The sequence below is a fragment of the Apostichopus japonicus genome, chromosome 20 (assembly GCF_037975245.1).
Source record: "Apostichopus japonicus isolate 1M-3 chromosome 20, ASM3797524v1, whole genome shotgun sequence".
NCBI lineage: Eukaryota > Metazoa > Echinodermata > Holothuroidea > Aspidochirotida > Stichopodidae > Apostichopus > Apostichopus japonicus.
In genome coordinates, this window is record NC_092580.1 from 3,341,439 (window position 1) to 3,368,540 (window position 27,102).

The 27,102-nt window shown below is 37.8% G+C and overlaps 2 protein-coding genes across 9 annotated transcripts in view; one reads left to right on the forward strand and one right to left on the reverse strand.

Annotated features, from left to right (window-relative positions):
• The first annotated feature begins 8,301 nt into the window (after positions 1-8,301).
• LOC139961507 (uncharacterized) lies at positions 8,302-23,169 on the forward strand. Of its 2 annotated transcripts, none has more exons than XM_071960711.1 (13): positions 8,302-8,639; positions 10,288-10,466; positions 11,264-11,698; positions 12,484-13,234; positions 13,422-13,559; positions 13,927-14,047; positions 14,799-15,035; positions 15,366-15,666; positions 16,252-16,445; positions 17,073-17,201; positions 17,625-17,771; positions 17,941-18,066; positions 18,878-23,169. In XM_071960711.1, exons 2-13 carry the CDS (start codon positions 10,337-10,339, stop codon positions 18,986-18,988), a joined length of 2,820 nt encoding a protein of 939 aa, XP_071816812.1. In that variant the 5' UTR covers positions 8,302-8,639; positions 10,288-10,336; the 3' UTR covers positions 18,989-23,169. The 2 variants fall into 2 exon arrangements, with proteins under 2 accessions (XP_071816812.1, XP_071816813.1); XM_071960712.1 differs by having other exon boundaries at positions 8,302-8,516.
• LOC139961508 (forkhead box protein P4-like) overlaps positions 22,262-27,102 on the reverse strand; it is an 85,988-nt gene continuing 81,147 nt past the window's right edge. For all 7 annotated transcript variants that reach the window (XM_071960718.1, XM_071960713.1, XM_071960714.1 and 4 more), the window contains one exon: positions 22,262-26,912. In XM_071960718.1, the coding sequence (XP_071816819.1) occupies positions 26,441-26,912 (472 nt within the window). In that variant the 3' untranslated portion in view covers positions 22,262-26,440. The remainder of the gene's footprint in view (positions 26,913-27,102) is intronic.

Below are 27,102 nucleotides of genomic sequence, written 5' to 3' on the forward strand. Positions count from 1 at the left end.
TTGACATTTATGAATAAATGGGTCAAATTTTGGCATAAATTTTGGAAAAAAACTGCTTACGGTTTTTAAAGGTGAAAAAACTTTTTGTCGCAAAGGCGATAAATGTGTATCTTTTCTGGTAGTTCGCGACACGCGGATTACGAATCTGAAGTTTATTTTGGAATTGGGTGCTGTGTGTGGGCGTGCGGGGGGGGGGGGGGCGAAAAAAACCTGATTTATGATTTATGAACAAAAATAGAAATCATATAGACAAAAGCCTTCCCGGTCAGATAATTACACGAAATTGGTGTATAACAAAGACAAGGGTGTCTTCTACTCCACGTCTAATTTTATTGTCGATGGGTGTTTCAGAGAGGACAAGAGAGGAGGCTGAAAAGAAATGGTTTTCCAATTTGTACACTTATAAAGAACACGTATTTCTATCTTGTACTTTGGGACCACGTATCTCCCGAACGGAAGCAGATATGGACCTGGGAGTTGCAGATTTGGGCTCCTGAGCATCGATTACTCCCTATTACGTCTTTTGGGCTAAATCGATTTGGGGTCAATTTTTGGCAATTTTTATTTGCGCCAAAAATAGGTTTTTTGTCTAAAAAGTTAAAAAAGTACTTCTTTTTGGTACCCAATTCCAAAATAAACTTCAGATTCGTAATCAGCGTGTCGCGAACTACCAGAAAAGATACACATTTATCGATTTTGCGACAACAAATTTTTGCCTCTCAAACTTGAAAAAGTAAGACCGAAAAACTTTTACGACGAACAAAGGATTAAATCTTTTGTTGCCCCTAAAAGTTTTTCTATTGTTCTATTGTTCTGTTGCAAAGTGAGCGAAATAAGTTTCATAAGAGAGCGCTCGACGCATCTTGCCAGTGATACGTGATTTCAAAGCAGTCAAATCAAACCTTTGTTTGTCATCTTGAGTTTTATCTTGACATTTATGAATAAATGGGTCAAATTTTGGCATAAATTTTGGAAAAAAGCTGCTTACGGTTTTTAAAGGTGAAAAAACTTTTTGTCGCAAAGGCGATAAATGTGTATCTTTTCTGGTAGTTCGCGACACGCGGATTACGAATCTGAAGTTTATTTTGGAATTGGGTGCTGTGTGTGGGCGTGCGGGGGGGGGGGGGGCGAAAAAAACCTGATTTATGATTTATGAACAAAAATAGAAATCATATAGACAAAAGCCTTCCCGGTCAGATAATTACACGAAATTGGTGTATAACAAAGACAAGGGTGTCTTCTACTCCACGTCTAATTTTATTGTCGATGGGTGTTTCAGAGAGGACAAGAGAGGAGGCTGAAAAGAAATGGTTTTCCAATTTGTACACTTATAAAGAACACGTATTTCTATCTTGTACTTTGGGACCACGTATCTCCCGAACGGAAGCAGATATGGACCTGGGAGTTGCAGATTTGGGCTCCTGAGCATCGATTACTCCCTATTACGTCTTTTGGGCTAAATCGATTTGGGGTCAATTTTTGGCAATTTTTATTTGCGCCAAAAATAGGTTTTTTGTCTAAAAAGTTAAAAAAGTACTTCTTTTTGGTACCCAATTCCAAAATAAACTTCAGATTCGTAATCAGCGTGTCGCGAACTACCAGAAAAGATACACATTTATCGATTTTGCGACAACAAATTTTTGCCTCTCAAACTTGAAAAAGTAAGACCGAAAAACTTTTACGACGAACAAAGGATTAAATCTTTTGTTGCCCCTAAAAGTTTTTCTATTGTTCTATTGTTCTGTTGCAAAGTGAGCGAAATAAGTTTCATAAGAGAGCGCTCGACGCATCTTGCCAGTGATACGTGATTTCAAAGCAGTCAAATCAAACCTTTGTTTGTCATCTTGAGTTTTATCTTGACATTTATGAATAAATGGGTCAAATTTTGGCATAAATTTTGGAAAAAAACTGCTTACGGTTTTTAAAGGTGAAAAAACTTTTTGTCGCAAAGGCGATAAATGTGTATCTTTTCTGGTAGTTCGCGACACGCTGATTACGAATCTGAAGTTTATTTTGGAATTGGGTGCTGTGTGTGGGCGTGCGGGGGGGGGGGCGAAAAAAACCTGATTTATGATTTATGAACAAAAATAGAAATCATATAGACAAAAGCCTTCCCGGTCAGATAATTACACGAAATTGGTGTATAACAAAGACAAGGGTGTCTTCTACTCCACGTCTAATTTTATTGTCGATGGGTGTTTCAGAGAGGACAAGAGAGGAGGCTGAAAAGAAATGGTTTTCCAATTTGTACACTTATAAAGAACACGTATTTCTATCTTGTACTTTGGGACCACGTATCTCCCGAACGGAAGCAGATATGGACCTGGGAGTTGCAGATTTGGTCTCCTGAGCATCGATTACTCCCTATTACGTCTTTTGGGCTAAATCGATTTGGGGTCAATTTTTGGCAATTTTTATTTGCGCCAAAAATAGGTTTTTTGTCTAAAAAGTTAAAAAAGTACTTCTTTTTGGTACCCAATTCCAAAATAAACTTCAGATTCGTAATCAGCGTGTCGCGAACTACCAGAAAAGATACACATTTATCGATTTTGCGACAACAAATTTTTGCCTCTCAAACTTGAAAAAGTAAGACCGAAAAACTTTTACGACGAACAAAGGATTAAATCTTTTGTTGCCCCTAAAAGTTTTTCTATTGTTCTATTGTTCTGTTGCAAAGTGAGCGAAATAAGTTTCATAAGAGAGCGCTCGACGCATCTTGCCAGTGATACGTGATTTCAAAGCAGTCAAATCAAACCTTTGTTTGTCATCTTGAGTTTTATCTTGACATTTATGAATAAATGGGTCAAATTTTGGCATAAATTTTGGAAAAAAACTGCTTACGGTTTTTAAAGGTGAAAAAACTTTTTGTCGCAAAGGCGATAAATGTGTATCTTTTCTGGTAGTTCGCGACACGCGGATTACGAATCTGAAGTTTATTTTGGAATTGGGTGCTGTGTGTGGGCGTGCGGGGGGGGGGGCGAAAAAAACCTGATTTATGATTTATGAACAAAAATAGAAATCATATAGACAAAAGCCTTCCCGGTCAGATAATTACACGAAATTGGTGTATAACAAAGACAAGGGTGTCTTCTACTCCACGTCTAATTTTATTGTCGATGGGTGTTTCAGAGAGGACAAGAGAGGAGGCTGAAAAGAAATGGTTTTCCAATTTGTACGCTTATAAAGAACACGTATTTCTATCTTGTACTTTGGGACCACGTATCTCCCGAACGGAAGCAGATATGGACCTGGGAGTTGCAGATTTGGGCTCCTGAGCATCGATTACTCCCTATTACGTCTTTTGGGCTAAATCGATTTGGGGTCAATTTTTGGCAATTTTTATTTGCGCCAAAAATAGGTTTTTTGTCTAAAAAGTTAAAAAAGTACTTCTTTTTGGTACCCAATTCCAAAATAAACTTCAGATTCGTAATCAGCGTGTCGCGAACTACCAGAAAAGATACACATTTATCGATTTTGCGACAACAAATTTTTGCCTCTCAAACTTGAAAAAGTAAGACCGAAAAACTTTTACGACGAACAAAGGATTAAATCTTTTGTTGCCCCTAAAAGTTTTTCTATTGTTCTATTGTTCTGTTGCAAAGTGAGCGAAATAAGTTTCATAAGAGAGCGCTCGACGCATCTTGCCAGTGATACGTGATTTCAAAGCAGTCAAATCAAACCTTTGTTTGTCATCTTGAGTTTTATCTTGACATTTATGAATAAATGGGTCAAATTTTGGCATAAATTTTGGAAAAAAACTGCTTACGGTTTTTAAAGGTGAAAAAACTTTTTGTCGCAAAGGCGATAAATGTGTATCTTTTCTGGTAGTTCGCGACACGCGGATTACGAATCTGAAGTTTATTTTGGAATTGGGTGCTGTGTGTGGGCGTGCGGGGGGGGGGGGCGAAAAAAACCTGATTTATGATTTATGAACAAAAATAGAAATCATATAGACAAAAGCCTTCCCGGTCAGATAATTACACGAAATTGGTGTATAACAAAGACAAGGGTGTCTTCTACTCCACGTCTAATTTTATTGTCGATGGGTGTTTCAGAGAGGACAAGAGAGGAGGCTGAAAAGAAATGGTTTTCCAATTTGTACACTTATAAAGAACACGTATTTCTATCTTGTACTTTGGGACCACGTATCTCCCGAACGGAAGCAGATATGGACCTGGGAGTTGCAGATTTGGGCTCCTGAGCATCGATTACTCCCTATTACGTCTTTTGGGCTAAATCGATTTGGGGTCAATTTTTGGCAATTTTTATTTGCGCCAAAAATAGGTTTTTTGTCTAAAAAGTTAAAAAAGTACTTCTTTTTGGTACCCAATTCCAAAATAAACTTCAGATTCGTAATCAGCGTGTCGCGAACTACCAGAAAAGATACACATTTATCGATTTTGCGACAACAAATTTTTGCCTCTCAAACTTGAAAAAGTAAGACCGAAAAACTTTTACGACGAACAAAGGATTAAATCTTTTGTTGCCCCTAAAAGTTTTTCTATTGTTCTATTGTTCTGTTGCAAAGTGAGCGAAATAAGTTTCATAAGAGAGCGCTCGACGCATCTTGCCAGTGATACGTGATTTCAAAGCAGTCAAATCAAACCTTTGTTTGTCATCTTGAGTTTTATCTTGACATTTATGAATAAATGGGTCAAATTTTGGCATAAATTTTGGAAAAAAACTGCTTACGGTTTTTAAAGGTGAAAAAACTTTTTGTCGCAAAGGCGATAAATGTGTATCTTTTCTGGTAGTTCGCGACACGCGGATTACGAATCTGAAGTTTATTTTGGAATTGGGTGCTGTGTGTGGGCGTGCGGGGGGGGGGGGCGAAAAAAACCTGATTTATGATTTATGAACAAAAATAGAAATCATATAGACAAAAGCCTTCCCGGTCAGATAATTACACGAAATTGGTGTATAACAAAGACAAGGGTGTCTTCTACTCCACGTCTAATTTTATTGTCGATGGGTGTTTCAGAGAGGACAAGAGAGGAGGCTGAAAAGAAATGGTTTTCCAATTTGTACACTTATAAAGAACACGTATTTCTATCTTGTACTTTGGGACCACGTATCTCCCGAACGGAAGCAGATATGGACCTGGGAGTTGCAGATTTGGGCTCCTGAGCATCGATTACTCCCTATTACGTCTTTTGGGCTAAATCGATTTGGGGTCAATTTTTGGCAATTTTTATTTGCGCCAAAAATAGGTTTTTTGTCTAAAAAGTTAAAAAAGTACTTCTTTTTGGTACCCAATTCCAAAATAAACTTCAGATTCGTAATCAGCGTGTCGCGAACTACCAGAAAAGATACACATTTATCGATTTTGCGACAACAAATTTTTGCCTCTCAAACTTGAAAAAGTAAGACCGAAAAACTTTTACGACGAACAAAGGATTAAATCTTTTGTTGCCCCTAAAAGTTTTTCTATTGTTCTATTGTTCTGTTGCAAAGTGAGCGAAATAAGTTTCATAAGAGAGCGCTCGACGCATCTTGCCAGTGATACGTGATTTCAAAGCAGTCAAATCAAACCTTTGTTTGTCATCTTGAGTTTTATCTTGACATTTATGAATAAATGGGTCAAATTTTGGCATAAATTTTGGAAAAAAACTGCTTACGGTTTTTAAAGGTGAAAAAACTTTTTGTCGCAAAGGCGATAAATGTGTATCTTTTCTGGTAGTTCGCGACACGCGGATTACGAATCTGAAGTTTATTTTGGAATTGGGTGCTGTGTGTGGGCGTGCGGGGGGGGGGGCGAAAAAAACCTGATTTATGATTTATGAACAAAAATAGAAATCATATAGACAAAAGCCTTCCCGGTCAGATAATTACACGAAATTGGTGTATAACAAAGACAAGGGTGTCTTCTACTCCACGTCTAATTTTATTGTCGATGGGTGTTTCAGAGAGGACAAGAGAGGAGGCTGAAAAGAAATGGTTTTCCAATTTGTACACTTATAAAGAACACGTATTTCTATCTTGTACTTTGGGACCACGTATCTCCCGAACGGAAGCAGATATGGACCTGGGAGTTGCAGATTTGGGCTCCTGAGCATCGATTACTCCCTATTACGTCTTTTGGGCTAAATCGATTTGGGGTCAATTTTTGGCAATTTTTATTTGCGCCAAAAATAGGTTTTTTGTCTAAAAAGTTAAAAAAGTACTTCTTTTTGGTACCCAATTCCAAAATAAACTTCAGATTCGTAATCAGCGTGTCGCGAACTACCAGAAAAGATACACATTTATCGATTTTGCGACAACAAATTTTTGCCTCTCAAACTTGAAAAAGTAAGACCGAAAAACTTTTACGACGAACAAAGGATTAAATCTTTTGTTGCCCCTAAAAGTTTTTCTATTGTTCTATTGTTCTGTTGCAAAGTGAGCGAAATAAGTTTCATAAGAGAGCGCTCGACGCATCTTGCCAGTGATACGTGATTTCAAAGCAGTCAAATCAAACCTTTGTTTGTCATCTTGAGTTTTATCTTGACATTTATGAATAAATGGGTCAAATTTTGGCATAAATTTTGGAAAAAAGCTGCTTACGGTTTTTAAAGGTGAAAAAACTTTTTGTCGCAAAGGCGATAAATGTGTATCTTTTCTGGTAGTTCGCGACACGCGGATTACGAATCTGAAGTTTATTTTGGAATTGGGTGCTGTGTGTGGGCATGCGGGGGGGGGGGGGGGCGAAAAAAACCTGATTTATGATTTATGAACAAAAATAGAAATCATATAGACAAAAGCCTTCCCGGTCAGATAATTACACGAAATTGGTGTATAACAAAGACAAGGGTGTCTTCTACTCCACGTCTAATTTTATTGTCGATGGGTGTTTCAGAGAGGACAAGAGAGGAGGCTGAAAAGAAATGGTTTTCCAATTTGTACACTTATAAAGAACACGTATTTCTATCTTGTACTTTGGGACCACGTATCTCCCGAACGGAAGCAGATATGGACCTGGGAGTTGCAGATTTGGGCTCCTGAGCATCGATTACTCCCTATTACGTCTTTTGGGCTAAATCGATTTGGGGTCAATTTTTGGCAATTTTTATTTGCGCCAAAAATAGGTTTTTTGTCTAAAAAGTTAAAAAAAGTACTTCTTTTTGGTACCCAATTCCAAAATAAACTTCAGATTCGTAATCAGCGTGTCGCGAACTACCAGAAAAGATACACATTTATCGATTTTGCGACAACAAATTTTTGCCTCTCAAACTTGAAAAAGTAAGACCGAAAAACTTTTACGACGAACAAAGTATTAAATCTTTTGTTGCCCCTAAAAGTTTTTCTATTGTTCTATTGTTCTGTTGCAAAGTGAGCGAAATAAGTTTCATAAGAGAGCGCTCGACGCATCTTGCCAGTGATACGTGATTTCAAAGCAGTCAAATCAAACCTTTGTTTGTCATCTTGAGTTTTATCTTGACATTTATGAATAAATGGGTCAAATTTTGGCATAAATTTTGGAAAACAACTGCTTACGGTTTTTAAAGGTGAAAAAACTTTTTGTCGCAAAGGCGATAAATGTGTATCTTTTCTGGTAGTTCGCGACACGCTGATTACGAATCTGAAGTTATGGCATTCTGATGCATATTTAGGCTATAATTAGGTCTAAACGCAAGTTTCTGCTGACGTCCTTTTTTAATGTCGCGTTGGAAAAATGGGGTTTACATTTCATACCATCTGCTTTCAATGATTATTCCCTCCATAAATGCTCTCTATTAAATAAGGTCTGAGTGATTTTTCAAACCTTATCATGTGAACCTTGTGTAGATGAAAACGTTTTGACACAGAGATGAAAATGTTTGCAACATTCTATAGAAAAACCTTTTAGTCTGAAAACAATTCTGTAAGCTTAAAGACCTTTTTTCCTCCCTAAGGCATAAATCCATGGGTTGTGTGGACTGCCCCCCCCCCCACCCAAAAGTTGTATCTTGTTGGTAGGGATTATCTGCATTGCTGACTGAAACACACTTCAGTTGAAGCAGGGAACTTCCTGGTTGAACTGAGCGAACAGCTGATAATTGATTTAACAACATATGTTGCAATAGGAATCCAGTTATTCTCGCTAAGGCGAGTATTAATCACAAGAGAAATTATTTCTTTCAATATCTCAACATTTCTCCTTAAATGTTTACATATATCATTTAATAATTTTATATGTTATTTAAAAAAAATAAGATATAAGTTTGCTTTATTTCATAAGGTTCCGATGCAAAATATTAAAAGGCAAATCCCAGTTTGCTACTAACAGATCCCTATATGGGGTGTTCCATTTTTATAAATAGATCATTCCGTCAGATTGATTGCGCAAGAGTAAGCATCAATCCAAACGTACAAAAAGTGCGAAAGTCTGTGTAATCGTAACTATTGCACCAGATTTTGACATGAGTATGCCGCATCGTATTTTAGAATATAAAATGACAGTTTCAGGATCAATCTTCATTTTATATCATAGGAAGGAAAGGGACAAACGGAGAGTTGGGGTTTGAGAAGAAGGAAACACCATATTTTAACCGTTAACGGTAGGGTATACGGTAGAGTACAGACTACAGTGTAGGTTTTATCCAGCCTAGCCTAATTCTTTTGGAGGGTCGTGAACACTGCAGTGTTGTACTTGTAGGCCGCCTAAATTCTCTAACTATAACGTGAGTGCTTCTGTAATACTATGTCTGCTACTTGCTTTAATTGTGGAGATAAACGGTAACTTAACGTTCTGTGACAATACATCTACAGTAACGATCTGTGTTTAAAGTACATACAGCCTAGCTGAACGAGTAATAAGTGTCATATATTTGATAGCCATTTCTGAATGCAACTTCTGTATCATTCATATACTTCAAGTATCATTTTCAATGTTGCATGCTATGTTGGGTCATTTGTTTTCCAGCATTCATTCAGTATGTCCATGATTCTTGAAAGATTGTCTGGTGGCCGAAAGAAGTTACCTTAAAAAATGATAAATAATTTTCCAAACATGTTGTCAAAGTATGAGAACGCTAATGTTGCGTTTGACAGAGTAAAGATTTTTTAATCGTTAAGGATGGACACTTCCAATATGATTTGAACAGTACAAAACGTGACGTCATCTACGCTAATGCAGATTGTGACATAACCCACGCTTTGTACAGTACCTACAGTAATCACAACAAAAACCATGTTTGTATACAGATTAATTTCTTCCTTAATTTTTCGGTGAAATTTCTTATAAATTACAGTAGATATGTTTTCAAAAACTCCTTCATCCGCCATATATGTAGATGATCAGTGGTTTCGTTGTCTTGTGTAACACAAGATAAGTTTTAACAGCAGACTCTTCGTTGTTTATACATCGCGCTATCCAGCTCCTGGGCGAAGAATGTTCGCATGTGTAGGCTACTCTAACATTTACAATCGGACAGTTCTGCAAAGCCTAAGCTTCTCGGTACTGCATTCTGCTCTGACATCTTCCACCAGGTTTCATATTTCGGTGTTCTGAATGCTTTTCAAGTTTCTTTTTACTGTAAATTTGATCCGTGAATTTTATTTCAGCAATTTCAAAGAACAGTTTATGAACAGCGGGGTTTGAGTGTGAGAGTATATTTTGTGCAACGCTATACGTATACCAACTGGGCATGGTACAGTAGGATACACACTCGCGATATATATGTTATATTAATAGGCAATCACATGTGCTTTTACACGTGAGAGTCTATTGCTGCGGAAATGGGAGTGCTAACTTGAAGTCCCCTGTTTTGCCTCTTTGCCAGCTCACTACGTCAATCACCATATTGAAGCGTTTGAACAAACTGTACTTTTGGTGAGAAACTGGTGAATTTGAAAACTAGATTTCTACAAGAAGAAAACGTCGAAGGGGGACAATTTTTACATGGTTAGAAAGAGAAAAATAATAACTACAAGGACAATGTATCAAAATCTTCCACCAGACAATTCCTTCAATCTTGTTTTATCATAATATAGACAGCCTACTGGGCAGTATTGGCTTGTACTGTAGTAGCTGAGAAGTGTTCTGTGTGTGTGTCTGTTCTTGAGCAATTATTCCATTAGAGTACTTGTATCGTGTATCCGGGAATATGCTGGTATCACATAGCAAAATGATATCCAAGGTGGGTGAATTGCTACACATGTGCAAAGATGTAGAGCTGTTTTGCCCAAAGGAACCATGTAGTAATTTACCTTGAGGGAAAAGTTCAGATCTGCTACAAATAATTTGAGCATTACATTATTCTTCACTGTATTTGTGGTTTTGACACACACCTGTGATATGGTCTTGAATTGATTTAATCTTTATTTCAGAATCGAGGAAACCACTTGCACGGAAAGAGAAGACAACCCCAAAGTCACAATGGTGTACACAAAAGGATCCAGATTTGGTGTGTTCAGTGGCCACACTGTCAGAAGGCCAACATTTTCATACAGCCAGTTGTGTGCCGATCAGCACATAGTAATACAGAGCAGCAAATCATTCAAAAGAGGTACAAACATCACCATATCAATGTAGTACAGCTAGAAATATTTCCACCAAAATATTTATGATGGACAATATTCATACTGACGTCATAGGCAACCACTTCCAATGGACAGCAGATTAAATTCACACCACATCAGATATGGATACGGTTATAGGCAGATGTACAGTACAGCCAGGTTTTTTCGTGTGGGGGGCAAAGGCAAATTTCTGTTCCTATTTTCATGCACATAGAGGCCCATCTCTGTCCTGTGGGATGGATATAACGGTAGGGGGTGTCCCCCTCCACTTTTGAAAAATTTGTTTATCCAAATATAAAGTGCTTAGATGCAAAATGGTGCTATCATTTGCATTTTTTCATCTACATTCGTGTGCTAAAATTTCCCCGTATGTTACATTTTTTGGGAAAATATAATGTGTGTTGAAAAAATATATGACCTCTCTGAGAGGCACGTACTGCAACCACAGGGGTAGTGCACTTATTTTTGAGGTGACTGTTCATTACATTCTATTTCGTGGTTGACCCAGCCCCTCCCCCTCCCCGTATATAGTGCACCACTGGTTACAGGTGCGGGAGTGACATCGGGGTTTAGACCAAACTCATCTCCACTATGGATTCTTCTTTTTAGATGTTATAAATGTGATCAATTTTTTTGTGTTTTCAGGTATAGATATCTTTCTTAATGTCAAGGACAAATTTGAATGCCCGGCTGTCATATGGGTGTTGTAGTTGAAACTATTCATTATGAAAGATCACTGAAGGATCTCAGTTTAATATTCTTCTGTTTTTGTGTCACTTCTCAGGGAACCAAGTCAGCAATGACATCCACCTTTCAATGAATAAAAAGAAACGATGGCAGGTGGCTGATAACCTGATGGACGAATTGGGCGAGTCCGATTGTACCGTCGTCGTATCGAAACATCACCTGAAGCCGGGTCAACACAGAAAGGTAGCGGACTGTCTGCACGTTTGCTCACAGAGGAACGGCGAGAGGCAGGCGAAGAGTGCCAGTAGGACCTATGCCAGGGAAGAGGATCTCTCGGGGGTGACTGACGATAAAAGTCGGGAAGAGGCGGCGGAGGTGGAGGAAATCCCGGTCAAGAGAAGGAAGCTTAAGGGAAGGAGAGGGTACAAGAAGAGACAACATCAAGAAGATGTTTGGGAGGAAGAGGTTCTGATACATTGTAAGGTATATACAGCACCCTCCAAGCATCACTTCCAGATACAACCACCCAGAGGTAAGTAAACATTGGGGAAAGGTTGTCGTTAAGAGTTAAGGTCAAGAGGAAGGCGGAGTGGAAAAAAGTGACTTTCTCTCCAAGATCAACAAGCCATCCCAGGCACCCTCCCCCTTCCCCCTTCCTCTCTTTGTATTTACCTTTATCATTAAAGCATTTTATATAAAGCATCAGAATAGTAGTCTTCCCAGCTGTGGGAAAATATGTCATGGCTGAGAATTGGTTTTGCAACTAGACATTAACAAATAATATACCATAATCAAAATAAACAATGTTTGTGATTGTACCTTGAATTCTTTGCCTGCACGCAAAAATATGAGCTGCATATCAGAGAATACAAAAAAACGACACACCGCTAGCTTTTCCATAGCATACCGAACTTCATACTATGGTTCCTCTAAGCTCTGATGGGCATTGTTTCCAAAAACCTCATGCTGAGCATTTTTTACACAGATTTTAAACTGTTCGAGCAAAAACTTTTGGAAGTTAACTTTGAATGATTATTAAAAATTACCATACCCAATAGCTTCGAAACCATACTTTCGATTGTCACAAATACCATTAGGAATATATTAACAGCTCTACAGTAGAAGGGCACAAAGTTGTTTTGCAGGGTCAAGCTTGCGTGTGCATTTTCTTTGTGCACTGGTTACAGAGTGAGTTTCCACTCCGCTTTGATGGGCAATGACTACATGTAGTGACCTTGGTTATCTTGAAAGGTGATTCTGTCGGTAAAAATGTTAAATCCATCCAAAACATTTGCTGTCTTTTCCGTTTCTTGAAAGGATCCTATTCCGCTAAGTCAGCCAAAACGAGGAAGGGTTTGCCTGGAGGTAACATCAGCTTCTACCAGGAGATGTATGAAGATGAAGTCTGGGATGAGGAGGACGATATCATGTTGAGAGAGGCAATGGAGGACTCGCTCGGCTCTGTGAGGGGTGCACAGCTGGGGTATACTGGCATGGATAACTCCCTGGAGGACTTCATCCTCCCTGCATCGACAAAACCTCAAGAAAAGAGAGAGAAAAGCCCAAAGAAAATCGTGAGGGATGTCCCTCTTGAAGAAGGGAAAGATCACATAATTTACGTAGATAGAGACGAGTATGCCGTTCCGTCGTCATGGGAAACCGCATCGTACATTCCAAAACCAAGAGTATGGACGAAGACAAACACTAGAAAGAATAGGAAGAAAGACCAGAAGATAACAATAATGATCCCTTCAAGACTTTATTGTGACCAACCTACCTTCCTTGTTCCCGTGGACCCCGATGCAGTCAAGGACCTAAAAATCGCAGCTACAAAGAGCTTCGATGGTTCTAGTTTCCTCTGGGGTAAATGCCTTCCCCCTCGTCTGTCCATCAATGTCACTTCTTACATCCACGGAAAGCTGAGAGAGGGGGCATTCACCAGGACTATCGACGAAATGATGCGGATGAAGAAGGATTGCTGGATTCTGGTGGAGAGGGCCCGATTCAGTAAACAGTGTGATACCGCTACACCGCAACGTGATTCTAAGGACGGACGTGAGACACTCAGGTATTTAACTTCTTTCTAAAGTCATTCACTTCCAGCAATTATGGAAATGCTGTACAGTCAACAAATGCTGTGAAGTTTCATTGCCTTGTTTTTTTTTTCAAATTAATGTTGCAAATTATGGTAGTTCTCTTTGATTGGTTGTAATGCTATGGACAAATTTTTAAGATAGTTCATATTTGTTTTACAGGTTTACCTTGGTTGGATTTCCTCTTGACGTGAAAACAGCTGTAGAAACCCAGGAACATTTTACCCATCTGAACGTCTTTAACATGAAACGAGTGATGGAGATACTCAAGGAACATGTTGATAAACTACCCCTGGATGGGTACGTACCATACAGTAGTTTGTCCATCCATGGGAGGAGAGTGCATGTTACTCCTCACTGCATGTCAAATTTTACCCCACTACCATGCCCCCCCCCCCTACCATCTATACATACTGATTGTTACTGTTAATTCTGTATCAGATAGCACATATATCATTACTGCTGTCGATCCCAAACTTGTGATAATTACCTTAAAATCATTTCCTTGGCAAAGTTTGTACCAAACAATAGTAATATGTAGTATTTTCTACTCACCTTTCAGATAAAAACTGGGGACATCATATCACCAGACCTTAATTTGATTAAACAATTAAAATTATAAGAATAAGTCTTTGAAACCTTACTCATTATTTGGTTTTGTCAACAGATTCTTTACCTCGACGTCATTTCCTCGGGGTAAACCGGAAGTTAACTTGGATGTTTTGAGTGGAGTGTGGGAATGGAACTCCAAGCAAGAAACAAAGACCCCTATTCAACTCATGGATCAGGTAGGATGTCTTACGAACACTTTTATTACAGATAGCTAATCCCTTTAGTATGAATTGCTAATCCATTAATTTATTTAAATATCATATGGAAAACTAATCCAGGGAAGCATGTGTTAATATAAAACGACTTTATCCATTTTTTGTGTCAGTTGGAAGTTGTTAGAAGCAAACTGACCAGAGATACAGAAAGTACAGATGTTACAAATACTGTAGATGGAGAGATAAGCATTTTTGGTGGATAAACCAATTTTAATAATTTATTGATTAATAATTTATTGATTAAAGGAAAAGTCTTGGTTGAGTCACTTCGGCATCTGACCAATCTTCATTTCTCAAAGGTATTTTCTAAAAGGGAGGTTTGTAGTACAATTGAGGTTAGTAGAACACATAAGATAACTTGTAGGTTTTTTGGGACTTTGAAGGTCTGCACACCAGAATTTAGTTTCTATATTTAGTAAAAAAAAAAAGAACAGAAAACTGGCTGGGATAATTATATGCAAGAAACTGAAAGTCTTTTCATGTTCACATTGTTAAGTTTTACCTTAGCAAGTCAATTGTGCAGTGGTTCTTTGTGATAATGCAAACGAATAATGAATATAGAAATGACCAAAGCATCGCATGTGAAGGGAAATTGTTGAAAGCTAAAGTTGTCTGCATTAATCAATGATTCAATGGTTGTCTTAACATTCTCAGATTGTACTTCCCTTGGTGTATTGTATTGTAAAAGTGATTCTCATGTTATTCCTATTAGTTGGAAACAGAAGATGGTTGCCATGGTGATACCATTCTGGAGGAACATTTTCTGCAAAGGCTCGGTGATATCGTAACAGACTGTGAGATTTGTCTGGAGAGTGACCTGATTGGACAAGACGGTGTTTCCATGGGAACCACATCACTTAGTGACTGCCGGCATTGGTTTTGTGACGACTGTTGGCAGAACTATCTGAGAACTGCAATCAGTCACGGGCAAACCAGACTGACTTGTCCGGTTAGTATTCGATGATGTCATACGTCTGCAAATCAAAGCTATGACAAACTCCTTAGGAGTATTACTTGCACAATATCTCAAAAGCATCTGTTTAGAGAGTGGATAAGTCAAGGTTTAAACACTTTCCCAGATGTTGAACGTATATAATTTTTTGTTTAATTAGCAGGCAGTGTGACTCTCTGATAAGATACGATTTAACTTCTTTTTTTATTTATTTATTTTTCAATCAATGAGGTAACACTGGCCAGCTTCGTACCTCATTCTTCTTGCAACCAAGTGCACTGTAACTTGTGGATCAACGTTTATCTTTCTTTCTTCTTTCAATCAAAGGCATATAACTGCAAGTCACGGGTAGATGAGATAACACTGGCCAGCTTCGTACCCCATTCTTCCTTCCTACAATATAAGGAGCAGCAACTCGAGGTGCTCAGGGTGTCACAGAGGTTGGAACGATGCCCAAAGGAAGGGTGTGGCCATCTGCTACCGAGGGACTCAGAGGGTGCAACTCAAGGCAACACAGGCCTCGTCTGTGCCTGTGGAGGTGTGTGGTGTAGCAACTGTAAAGGAAAGGTACACTGGCCCTCGACCTGTGAACAAAATGAAAAGTACAAAGAGAAGCACAAAGATGGAGGTAAAGTTGAATGTGATTTTTTCCATATACGGCATGGAACAGAGTTTTATTGGGGGGAAAATTGGTCGGGAAATGAAGAGATTTTTAAGACTCATAATAATACATAATTGAACGACATGGAATCGAATAGGAAATTTTCTGCCTGCACCAGCAAAGTATTGGCTGGACAGAGTACCCCACAAACTAGGGCTGGAAAACTAAGAGCTGTTAGAGCACAGGGCTTGTAACTGTGAGGTCACTAGTTTGAAATCTGTTCTAGTAGAACACTATTCATAAAGAGTGAAAACGAAAAAAACAGAAAATATAATAATGATAAAATAAAGTAGAATAACTTCATTCCCTTTGAAAACAGCCACAAAAGTTGTGATAATAATTTCAATTTTCGTTCTTTTAAGTGGGTATAATGTCAAGGTGACAAAGATTTATTTTGGAAACAAGTAATACACAGCAGCACAAACACTGTGATGGGTGTATGTTATCCACCCCCACTGAAAACCTATGCCTTCCACCATCACAAACCCTATTCTACTTTGCATCGTTACTAAAAATTTGTTGATTTGACATTTGTCAATTTTTTTCTTCTAGTCGGAATTGTCAAGATGGGCAAGATTAAGCATATTAACGTCAAGAGGTGCCCCGCCTGTCAGTATCCAGTAACGAAGAACGGTGGTTGCGCACACATGGTTTGCCGTTGCTCGTTTTCTTTCTGTTGGTCCTGCGGTAACGAATGGCTAAACCACACTTACAACTGTAGGAAAGAAAACACCATGTCTACAACTGTGAGTAAACTGCTGCCGTCAATAAACGAAGAGTTCGGAATATTACTCCTGATGGAATTTAAAGAATTTTCAGAATGCAACAAACACAAAAAGCAATTACATTTGAGACAATCACATTTGGTGGGAGGGGGTTGGGGTTTTTTTTGTGATTTTTGCTTGTACTCCAGGTGAAATCTAGTACTCATTACCTAAGTTCACTAGTACCTAATTTTTAGTTCTAAATGCTATGATGCTAAATGTCTATGAAACTTTTTTTTTTTGAGATGTATGCAGTGTGTATTTTACAGTGTTAAAAGTGCACCATGCCATAGTCATGAATCGCATGGTTGGCAGTGGAACAGCTTGTTTGGTTGTACTCTCTCTATCTCGACATACTATTCTTTAGAAGTACCACTTTTAATGGTGTAATCCACCTGAGGTAGCATGCAAACATCAGCTACAGCGCTACATGAATAGATTGTTTATCTTAATATCAATCACCTTCATACTCCTTTAATTAACCAATCATATTTTCTGTCTCCATATTCTACCTTTCATGTGTGACTTGATGGAGATTTTTTTTTGGACTTTATTTTTTTTGTTGACTTTATTTATCAATTTTTTTTTCCATCCCTTCACCACTTGCAGCAAGTAGAACTTGTCGATGTCATCATTCCTAAAAGCAATTATGAAAGAGCAGTTTTCCATCGCAGCCGACATCACCGATCTGCCAACAGAGCCCGACAGATGCAAGCTAATAACCTTATTTCAAGACTGGTGAGAATATATAGACATATATATATATATATATATATATATATATATGTTTATTCTTTTTTTTTTATTCTGTATCTTATTTGTCTTTGGTTTTTCTTGCCCTTTACTTTCTGATCTTGTATTTGGCCTGTGACTTCCTACCATTCCATTGGTTGCTCCGTAAGTTAGAAAAATTTATCCTAATTTTGCATTAACCAAATGAAGTCTTTGTCCGTCTTACCCAGTAGCTATTTTGAGGGACGAGGAAAGGTTTTGTCATATTATTAGTTACGTAATGATGCACTGGTTTATTATACCGAAGCTACAAACTAGTGGCACATCAAATAATAAGTTTACATGGGCTATAGGTAATAGGCTATAATCTTCAGTAACAAAATACAATTATCTCCTTTCAAAATAAAGCCCTTTCCATGTATTTCACAGCTTACAGCCACACAAGGATCAGCAGAGGAAGCATGTCGAAAGATTCCCTCACAAAGGGTCAAAGGTGATGCAGTGGTCCTCCCTGACACTAGTGCTGTAGGTTACCTCTCCCGGGTTCTTCAAGATGCTCAAAGCTTTTGTAGCGAGGTGAGTTGAATATGAATGCTGGAAGCAAAATGAAAGAAGATTAAAACACAATTTGTGGCAAGATGAGTTTTTTCGCAATTGAGAATAACAGGGCCATAGCCAAATTAGCACTCAACTTATTTCTCTTGTGTTCCTATTACCATCCGCTCTTTTTTTTTTTGTCTTTCAGGTTGAGTTTGTTCTGGAACATTTAGAAATTTATCTCACCAGTAGGAGTGTTCTCCATCTCGGCAAGAGGCAATTGGTTAACGAAATCAAAGACAGGCTGTCCTACCTCTCGGACCAAATACATCTGGTATGTTAATAAACAATGATTGTATTGAAATTATCATGACAGTAGCCATCTGTTTATATGAAGTGCTTATGCTAAGACTCACCAGAAAGCAGTGACTCTTCACTCATGCATGCCTTGTTGGAGGGGGGAGGGGGTTGAGCTAGCAGTCGACACCACCCATGAAGACAATAGACTGGTGAATCCAAGGAAAAGATGGTCCCTCTCCCGCACCTCTTCCTTCCCTGGTTACATTAGGACCAGGTAGAATGGATGGAATTGAAAAAATAAAAATACAGTCTGAAATCTTTTTTTGTAAGCATATTTGGACCTTTTGACTATTGAAAGGGGGAGGATAATATGCATCAAGGCAATAAGTCATTGCAGGGCTGCCTACTTAATACAGTTAATAAGAAACTTTAACAAAAAAATTAAATTAAAACTCAACTTCTGAAATAAGTATACATTGGGGTTAGATTTGCAAAGTTGACATAGAATTTCAGTCAGTCTGGATATAGCTAAGGAAATTTTTGTCACAAATGTCCTGCTCAGCACATAGAGGGGAAGTTGTCGAATTGTGCACATTAAAGAAAAATTGCCGTGCAGGTTGTTCTAGATAGAATATTGAATTAAGTCAGGTATCACATCAATTCACGAAACAACTCTCCATTTTAGATCGTACACCGACCGTTTCAAACCCTCGTGAGCAATAATGTATAGAATATATATAGCATAACTACAACTCTTTTCTATGAAATAATTCTGATGTAATCATATGTTACTATAAGAACACTCCCCCCAGATACTTAATTTATACATTTTTTGGTCTAAACAGATCCTGGAACAGAGGACTACCTTTGACGTCCTAACCGTCTCCAAACGACTGGACAACCTGACCACTTCTGGCAAGAAAAATCTTCATCGATTGGTGGTTACGCTAAGGTGAAATCAACGAAATATGACGGGCGGAAATGGTTGATTGAGAATGTTGGGACTCCTTGTGGAATGGAAGGGAAGGTTCTAAAATGATTTGGTTAAAGATCAGGACTATAGCAACAGGTGTCCATTGGTAGTGGTATGATCCAGTGTCCAGCTACAACCCAACAAGAATAAATGTAATATTTTAATTTAAATGTGAATAACAAAGCATTACTTACAGTATGGAAACGTAGTGGGACAGTTTACGTATTTAGGTGAACGTACTCCCGTTCAAGTTGCTCCTTCACTTCAGGATGGCGAAAATGTTTTTAAAATGACGATGTGGAATAACAGATTATTAAACCTATGAGTATACAAACAGATGGAATCAGTAAGGCCAACACAAAAACAGGAGAATATAGCAAATAGATTGACCTCAGTCGGGGAGGGGTTCGGGGGGGGCACAAACATAAGTCAATGGTTTCCTGCATGTGATTCAGGGAACTGGTCAAATGGAAACCATTCTCCTTTGTGAAACCATTCCCATTAGGATGGAATGCAATCTTTTACCATACACATACTCTCAAAGCCTTTCTTTTGCAGTACTCCATATCAGCATAACGGCTGCAATGTTTGCTTTGTGGTACGAGTTATGAATATAACTGCAAATATGTAAATGCTGCCCACGATTCATATAATATCACAAACAAGATATGTACCTCAGACATGATCCAATTCATATTTATATTTTCAGGTTCATATTTATGAGTAAAATGTTTATCGTAATGAAATTAAAAGGTAAAGAAAATAAAAGTTGTATAACAACAGAATAAAAGACCAATGAGACAAAAGTTTTCAGTCATGCTCTTCTTGCTTCAAGTGTTTCAGCTTTTTACAAGAAATTTCCTAACAATGTATTTGAAAGACTAAAAAAAAAAATAAGATACTAAGTAAGAAGAAATAGCTAAGAACTCTAACTACCATTGCACATTGTCTACCCTACAGAATGGTGTGAGTTTTATAACTCTTTGATTAGAGGGAAAACATGCAATTAATGACGTAACTTAAATACACACTGTTGTTACGTATACCAGTTTACATAAATCAACCAGATTTGTTTCGATACCAGCCAAAAAAAAGTTGTGTATGATTCTTAGATATAGAATTGGGTTTTTTGGTAAAAAATATTTCAACACAGCAGTAACAAAGTTAACATAAACAATGATACTTTTCTTAATCCCACTAACTAAAGAGTATAAATTATAATGAAACTTATCAATAAAAAGTTGAATTATGTTTTGGTTAAAAGGAGCCTTTCAAATATGGCCTTTTTTGTTGACACAATGGGAACATTCCTGATGTCTTGCCATTACTAGCGGTACTTCCCCCACTATTGCATGCAAACATAATAATGGGTACATTGTGGAAGCATGAATATCTCTATCATGTGCAGAGAGAATTAACATCCAGTTGTCAGCATGGACTCAAGACAGGGATAGAGTCATGTGGAATTCAGTAACATGGTTTAGTAAGCAGGCATCCATAGGGGGTGGAAGAGGGTGGGATGGAAGGAGGGAGGGTGAGAAAAACACCTTTTTTTGAGTGAGGATGCCCTCATTCTCTTTTGCTTGAACTTGCTCTTAACAAATATTTCAGAATTAAAAATCCAACATTACCTTCGAGAAAGAAAAGATAAAAGCAAGACAGTTTGCAAAAAGAATAGATACGACTACATTCCGCGTGAGGTCAATACTAACTCTTGAAATGTTTGACATTCCCCTGTAAACTGGAATAATAAATACAGTTTCACACTACAAGATGAAATGTACAATGTTCACAAGGACATCGTGAAAGCAGGCCTGCAAAGAGGTGGGTTAAACGTAAGGGTGGGTAGGGGTTAACAGCCCCCGGGTGACAGGGGGCCCCAGGAAATCATGTCATAATTATGTGATGAGAGAATGCCATGAGGCCATTCTAACTGAGTTGATGGATTTTGAAAAATTGGTGGACAAACCTAGCAAAGATACAATGTACACAAAGACAGACTGTGTAGTAAAATATGAGCTAGCACCATTTCATAGTAAATCAAGGGTTTACTACTACCTGCAGTTTCAAAAGATTCAGTAGAAGAGAATTGGATGTCTCCATCCTCTTGTTATCTTTCAACTTTGCTTTCCTGCCCAACAAATCCATTCCCATCCTGGCGGGTATCATTTTTGACTGAATGAGAAGTATCATATATATATATTCAAACATCAGACGTGCCCAAGTGTAAGATTAAGACCAATTAACTTGTACACGGAAATGTGTCAAGCCGTACAACCCATGTTCCACCGAGGCGGATAGAAACGAGACCAAATTGTCCAGAGTCAGACAAGCTGTTTCATAGCAAATAAAGAAGATTAAAAAACAAATCTTAGATGTCATCTCACAAACTTGAAAACATGAACAGTGTTATTATTAGACAAAAGTCTTTTTTTTATGAGAGGGAATAATAGCTGAAAATTTGTATTCTTTTATGCAAAACTGCCAAAAAGAAATTGTGATATTTTTAGTATTTTGATTTCGAGAGAGAGATAGCTAATATGTTCACCTCAGCCACTTAATTCTGTAAGGCACACATGTGCTACATACAAGAACCAACCATCCATCCAATTATGCCATAAACCAACAAAAGAAAAAAATAAATCTTTCTAGCCATTCCTAGAACCTGATAATATTAGCACAAAAAATACAAAATACTACAGAGTAAAACTAATGATATTAATACTAATAAAAAGAGCAGATTTCAAAATTAAAATGAAAAAAAAAAATTATATATATGTATATATAGATATATATATACTCAGTCAGCCTATCCAGTATTAAACTCGAGAAATTGTAGTTATTTAATCTTACTTGTTTCCCCGATGAAAAAAACAATAAATTAAGACATACTTGAGATAAAATCATTTACAAAAGTCGGCCATAAATAGTGTGGTTACAATTGTGCAATATTTTCACAGGGTTTAAAGGAGGTCTTAAAGAGGGTGGCTTTGCTTCGTTTCTGTTTACAAGGGCCCTACAGCCCCCTGGGAATTTACACTGGACACACACCTGCCGAATGGCTCTGCTGTACACATACTTTGGTGTATTTTCTCTAGCCCCAAAATGGTACAGTACAAACTTTTAATGATTTAAATCACATAATAACCAGAACGACCCTCAGCAGAGAGAGTGATAAATGCCAAAGTAAGCCCGGACTAGATACATCTGTCACAAAACTGTATTTAAAATTTACCGGATAAAAAAAAAAATGTAAAAATCAAGAGCCAACCTTGAACAAAAGCAAGTGACACTATAGCTGTAAATGACGCAATACACAATCTGTGGTTGTAAATTGGACAATCAAAGCGAATAAACAAAACTTTCAAGAATATTCTACTCCCAAAAATGCATGCACCCCAACAAAAATTACATCAAAATCTTAACTCCTTAACAAGTAGTTTTATAAAATATTAAAAAAAACATTAAATCATAAAGAAAACGATCACTTTACATTTAAATATGAGTTGAATTTCAAATAATTATCAGATTTACCACTAGCTTTTAAATATAAATTTTATCCCAAAAGTCAAGAAACTTTCCATGGGAAAGATCCATGACAATGAAATCGAACCACACCGTCTCTTTGGAACCCATTATTTATTATAACTTTTATTGCCAAAATATACTGTAAAGCTTAACATTTTAATTCTCTGTGAGTGTTTGATGAATATTACTCTTCCCCCCCCCCCCCCATAAAGAACGGATTCTTCTTTCTGATGTCCAGTTTTCATAGTATGTAGATAGCCCTTCTCTAAACTCGACACTTGCTTCCATTGCAAGAAGGAAACTCTCATTTTATACTCACTTCTGATAGAAAAAGAGAGATCAAATTTATCAGAAGGTTGAATCATGTCTTAAAAAATTTCTTTTTGCTTTGTGTTTTAATTTTTACAAGACAAAAATATGAATGAATAAACATATGATAATAATTTGCAAACCTGTTGATCTTGCTACATAGGAGTTGATAGAACTTTAGTTGTGGGGTTTGGGAACAGGTGAAATTATTTGCTGATGCTACCATGGAAACATCTAAAGGAAAACATTTAAGAAATAAAACATGTTATGGAAACCATCTGCACCTCTGCTCGAAAAAAACACGAACAAAAAACAGAAAGGCACCAATCTTTTTTTTACGTTGTTAAGTATGAAATTTTCTTTGGAGGAAACACACACCCTTGACTTCTATTAATGCATAATACACAGTACTCCTTTAAAGTTTTTACAAAAGCAACCTTACCACAACGCAAAGCTTGCCCCTTTAATTTCTAGTGGTTATGCTCTTAAAAATTTTACAATTATAATACATCTATATACATTTTAGAATTCCCATTTTACCAACCTATCAAAACCTCTCTTCAAAAATTCCTAAAGATTTTGTAGTTGCACAAAATTTCAACAAGTATTTTAATTCCTCCTAAATATATACGATTTTAAAGAAGATGAAATCTTTACTTCCTTCTCCTTGTGTTCACTGTACAGCCTAAATTCTTCATTGGTAGACATTGGTAGTACAAAGACACATATGTAGTAACAAAAGGCATTCGTACATGCACACACCAGCAATAATCAAACTGGGGTCGCGTGGGGTGGCGTGGGGTGGGGTTGGGTGGGGTGGGAGGGGAACAAAACAGGCAGCAGTTATCACTTAACGAATCGGTCTGTCAACTATGTTCTTCTCTGCTTTTGGCAAAGCTATGAATTTAAACTGGACCTTTTAAATCTGTATCTTTTTTGACATTCAATTCAAATTAGAAAAAAAAACTTGAAGGTAACTGTAATTTCGAAAGTAAAAAATAAAAGTTATTTCGAAAAGAACTGTCACAGAGTGCAGAGTATTAGCGAGTCAAATGTGAACAAATGATGGGAGAAGATCTTTCAAATCTGTTCCTTTAACAAAACAAAACACTTTCTTATTGGAATTCACCTACATATATATCCCAAATTTCCCTATGTCTGTTGCAAATGTATTAGATTTGAAACCACACACATAAACCACCCAAACATAAGCTGAAGAAGATTACTGAACAATGAATTCTTTTTTGGAGGCACTGGAAACCACGGAATATTTATTAAATAAGAAGTATAAAATGATAAATAAAATGGAAAAAAAAACATGTAAACATGGGTGTATGGGAAAGAGAGCTGGGGAATGATTTGATCAAAATCTAATGAGATGCCAAGTAGGATTTGTTCTCCGATAACCAAGAAAAATGGAATCTTTGAACGCTTGAAGAGAATAAATGCATCAACAGCAAACAAACCTGAAAAATAGCAACAAATTGGGCAGTTTGAGATACATTTTGGACCTTATTTTGACAAATGTAGCATATACTGAGTAATGCCATCAGTATAATAGCATGTGTGTGGGATGCAATCTGGGTGGGGGGGTGGGGAGGGGATGGGTAATTGATTCTGTTCATATATCTTGAAAGTCTCAATGTGCTATCCTCCTATACATCAGAAATGCAATACATGGGGAGGTTTGGGAGAAGGGGGGTTGGGGGAAAATATGAGGGATTAGTCACTGCGGAATAATAATTTCATGAAAATACAAGCACTGGAATATGAACACTTCTTGAAGATCTTTTGTGACAGATTTTTGTGCAAAATATTTCCCAATAGCGAGCAGGTTTTGAGCAAAATGTACCTAAGACTATGAGAAATCACAACGTTTTTGTGCAATGGATTCCTTTTCACCAATGTTTCACCAATGTTGTTTCCAACTCCAGGGTAAGCAACTATTTGCTTGAAAATAAATATGAGAAGTGATATGTTTGACCCGATTCACTATGCCCATGATGAATTGTAAGCTTAGGACACAAACCATGTGAGGGTACAATGTGTTAGGCTACTTTTCATCAGGGGATCAAAATGAATGAGTTTCAAATGAAGGATAACAAGATCTGTGAGCAAATGTAAGGTCAGAGAAGTACTTTAAATAGTATAAAATATAAAACTTCACATATTAACCTTTGCAACTAGATTTAAAAAAAAATTCATTCATCTACCCAGTACAGTAGGTGACGACCTTTTCAATTTGAAATACCGGAGAAGAAAGGAAGGGATCAAAGTTGTTGCAAAACCAGTTGTGTGTTGGGGGATATGGGGAGCATATGTTAGGACATGTATAGGACATGTATAGAACATGTTTCACCCTTCATTGGGGTGGGAGGGGGGAAGGGGACAAACCCCTTTCTAGCCTCCCTTGCATTCCATTTCAAGTCAGCTCAATTATGCAAACCACATGTAGTCATATCAAACAAAAAAATAACTGCAGTAGCCTACCAATGTCAGGGGAATAAAGTTAAAATTGGTAACATGCTTGCAGACACCCAATAACTTCAAATATAAAACAGGGGGAAACAGGGAATATTACAGAGGTTGGCTCTTGAAGATGATACCAATGTAGAGAACACAGCCTCATAGCCTCAATGGCAAGCTTTCTTACTGATGGCCTGACTTAGACCACTGACGTAAAAAAAAGGGGTACTACCCAAACAGAACTACACTCCAAGAACTGTTTATTTCTGTTAGACACCACCACAGATATACCAATAAATCTGGGTCTTGTAAAAAAAAAACTGTCTGGTATGAGAACTTTGTACATTCTTTCTTGCAGTATTTAAACATACCTACATCCGTACAGGAGGTACAGAAAGTTCCACAAACTGTCTCAGTCGCAGAAAAAAAAAAAACGCTTACATGAAACATCGCCACTGTCACAACCCCATGCTCATTTAACTGTAACAGTAAGAAGTCCAAACTTCCACAGCTTGAAAAGGTTCTAACAAACACATACTGAAGGAAATGAAAATAAATGACCGAATTAAAGTCAAGAATATTAAAGTTTGAAGTAGAACTGAAACTGATGTTTGGAAAAAACAAATGTTGTAAAATAGCTGGTATCAAACCCCTCCACAGAACTTTTGTACAAATATAAACAACTCTATAGCATGCATGCATAAGAAAGATATGTCATCATAAATTAATCAACACAAAAACTTTGGTTCTTTCTGCTTAAGTATTTACAATATTATTGTGGTATTTTTCTACCACATAGTTTGTACCAAGCACAAGTTAAAATCCCATTTCTTACCCCCCCCCCACCCCCTGCCCCTTTCCGTTTATCTTACAAACAGCTACATATCTCCATGTTCTCTCCATATTTACCAAGAAGTTTCCCCCTTTTTTAACTTTATATTGCTTTTTGTTTTCTTTCTTGCTCAACATGGTTGCTCTTGCTATTGTCTCTCTCTTTCCTCTCCTCCTTTATTCTCACAGGAGTCACATTGTTTCAGACTAAATACCTCTTTTACGTATGAAAATAAATCTATGCTTTGGTTCAAACAGATGAGGAGGAGGCGCAGGATGAGGAGGAAGGGTACACAGCGCTCTACTCGACCGCCATCGCCTCCGACTCGTTCACCATGTCCTCTTGGTTATTGTGATATTTACTCCGCATCCTGGCCTCGCTCTCGTGGTGTACCCCCTCGATGTCGCCATTCATGTCTGGATGGTGATACCTGACCGCAGCCTCGGAGGAGGCGGTCTTATGGCGGTATTGTAATTGTTCCTCGTAGTCGTCTGCCATGATGTGGCCGTTATGCCGGACATCCTGACGGTGGTAGACTTCATCTTCCTCCTCCTCTTCCTCCTCTGGGAGGTTACCGTTGGTTTGACTGGCGTAGTCCCCGTCGGACTGGTGACGAAAGTGGCTCACTTTCTTTGGTGTTTCAGCTATTTGGCAATCAAGAGAATCCTTGTAGTGTACTATATCCTGATGGAGGGAAGCCGGGGGAGGTATGAAAGCGTCCTCTGACGGTGCGAGCCTCATGCAGAGCTTCACCTGGGTCGGACGTTCCATCCTGTGGGGAGGAGGTGAGAATGTATCTTGAAGTCAATCGCATTCTTTGTATCACCATGACGCGAGGGCATAAATGATGCAAAAAAAAAAGGGTTGGAGCAATTTGGGTACATTTTTTTTAAATGACAGAAAGCACAAATCAAATTTCCTTTAAAACTTTAATGGGTTGGGCAACCTAACCTGCTTTTAGA

Bases quoted from the DNA above. Each gene is read 5' to 3' on its own strand.
- LOC139961507 (XM_071960711.1), top strand. From the start codon at position 10,337: ATGGTGTACACAAAAGGATCCAGATTTGGTGTGTTCAGTGGCCACACT. The intron at 13,560-13,926 runs GTACGTACCATA...TTTTGTCAACAG, and splicing joins GATAAACTACCCCTGGATGG to ATTCTTTACCTCGACGTCAT. The intron at 16,446-17,072 runs GTGAGTAAACTG...CACCACTTGCAG, and splicing joins AAAACACCATGTCTACAACT to CAAGTAGAACTTGTCGATGT.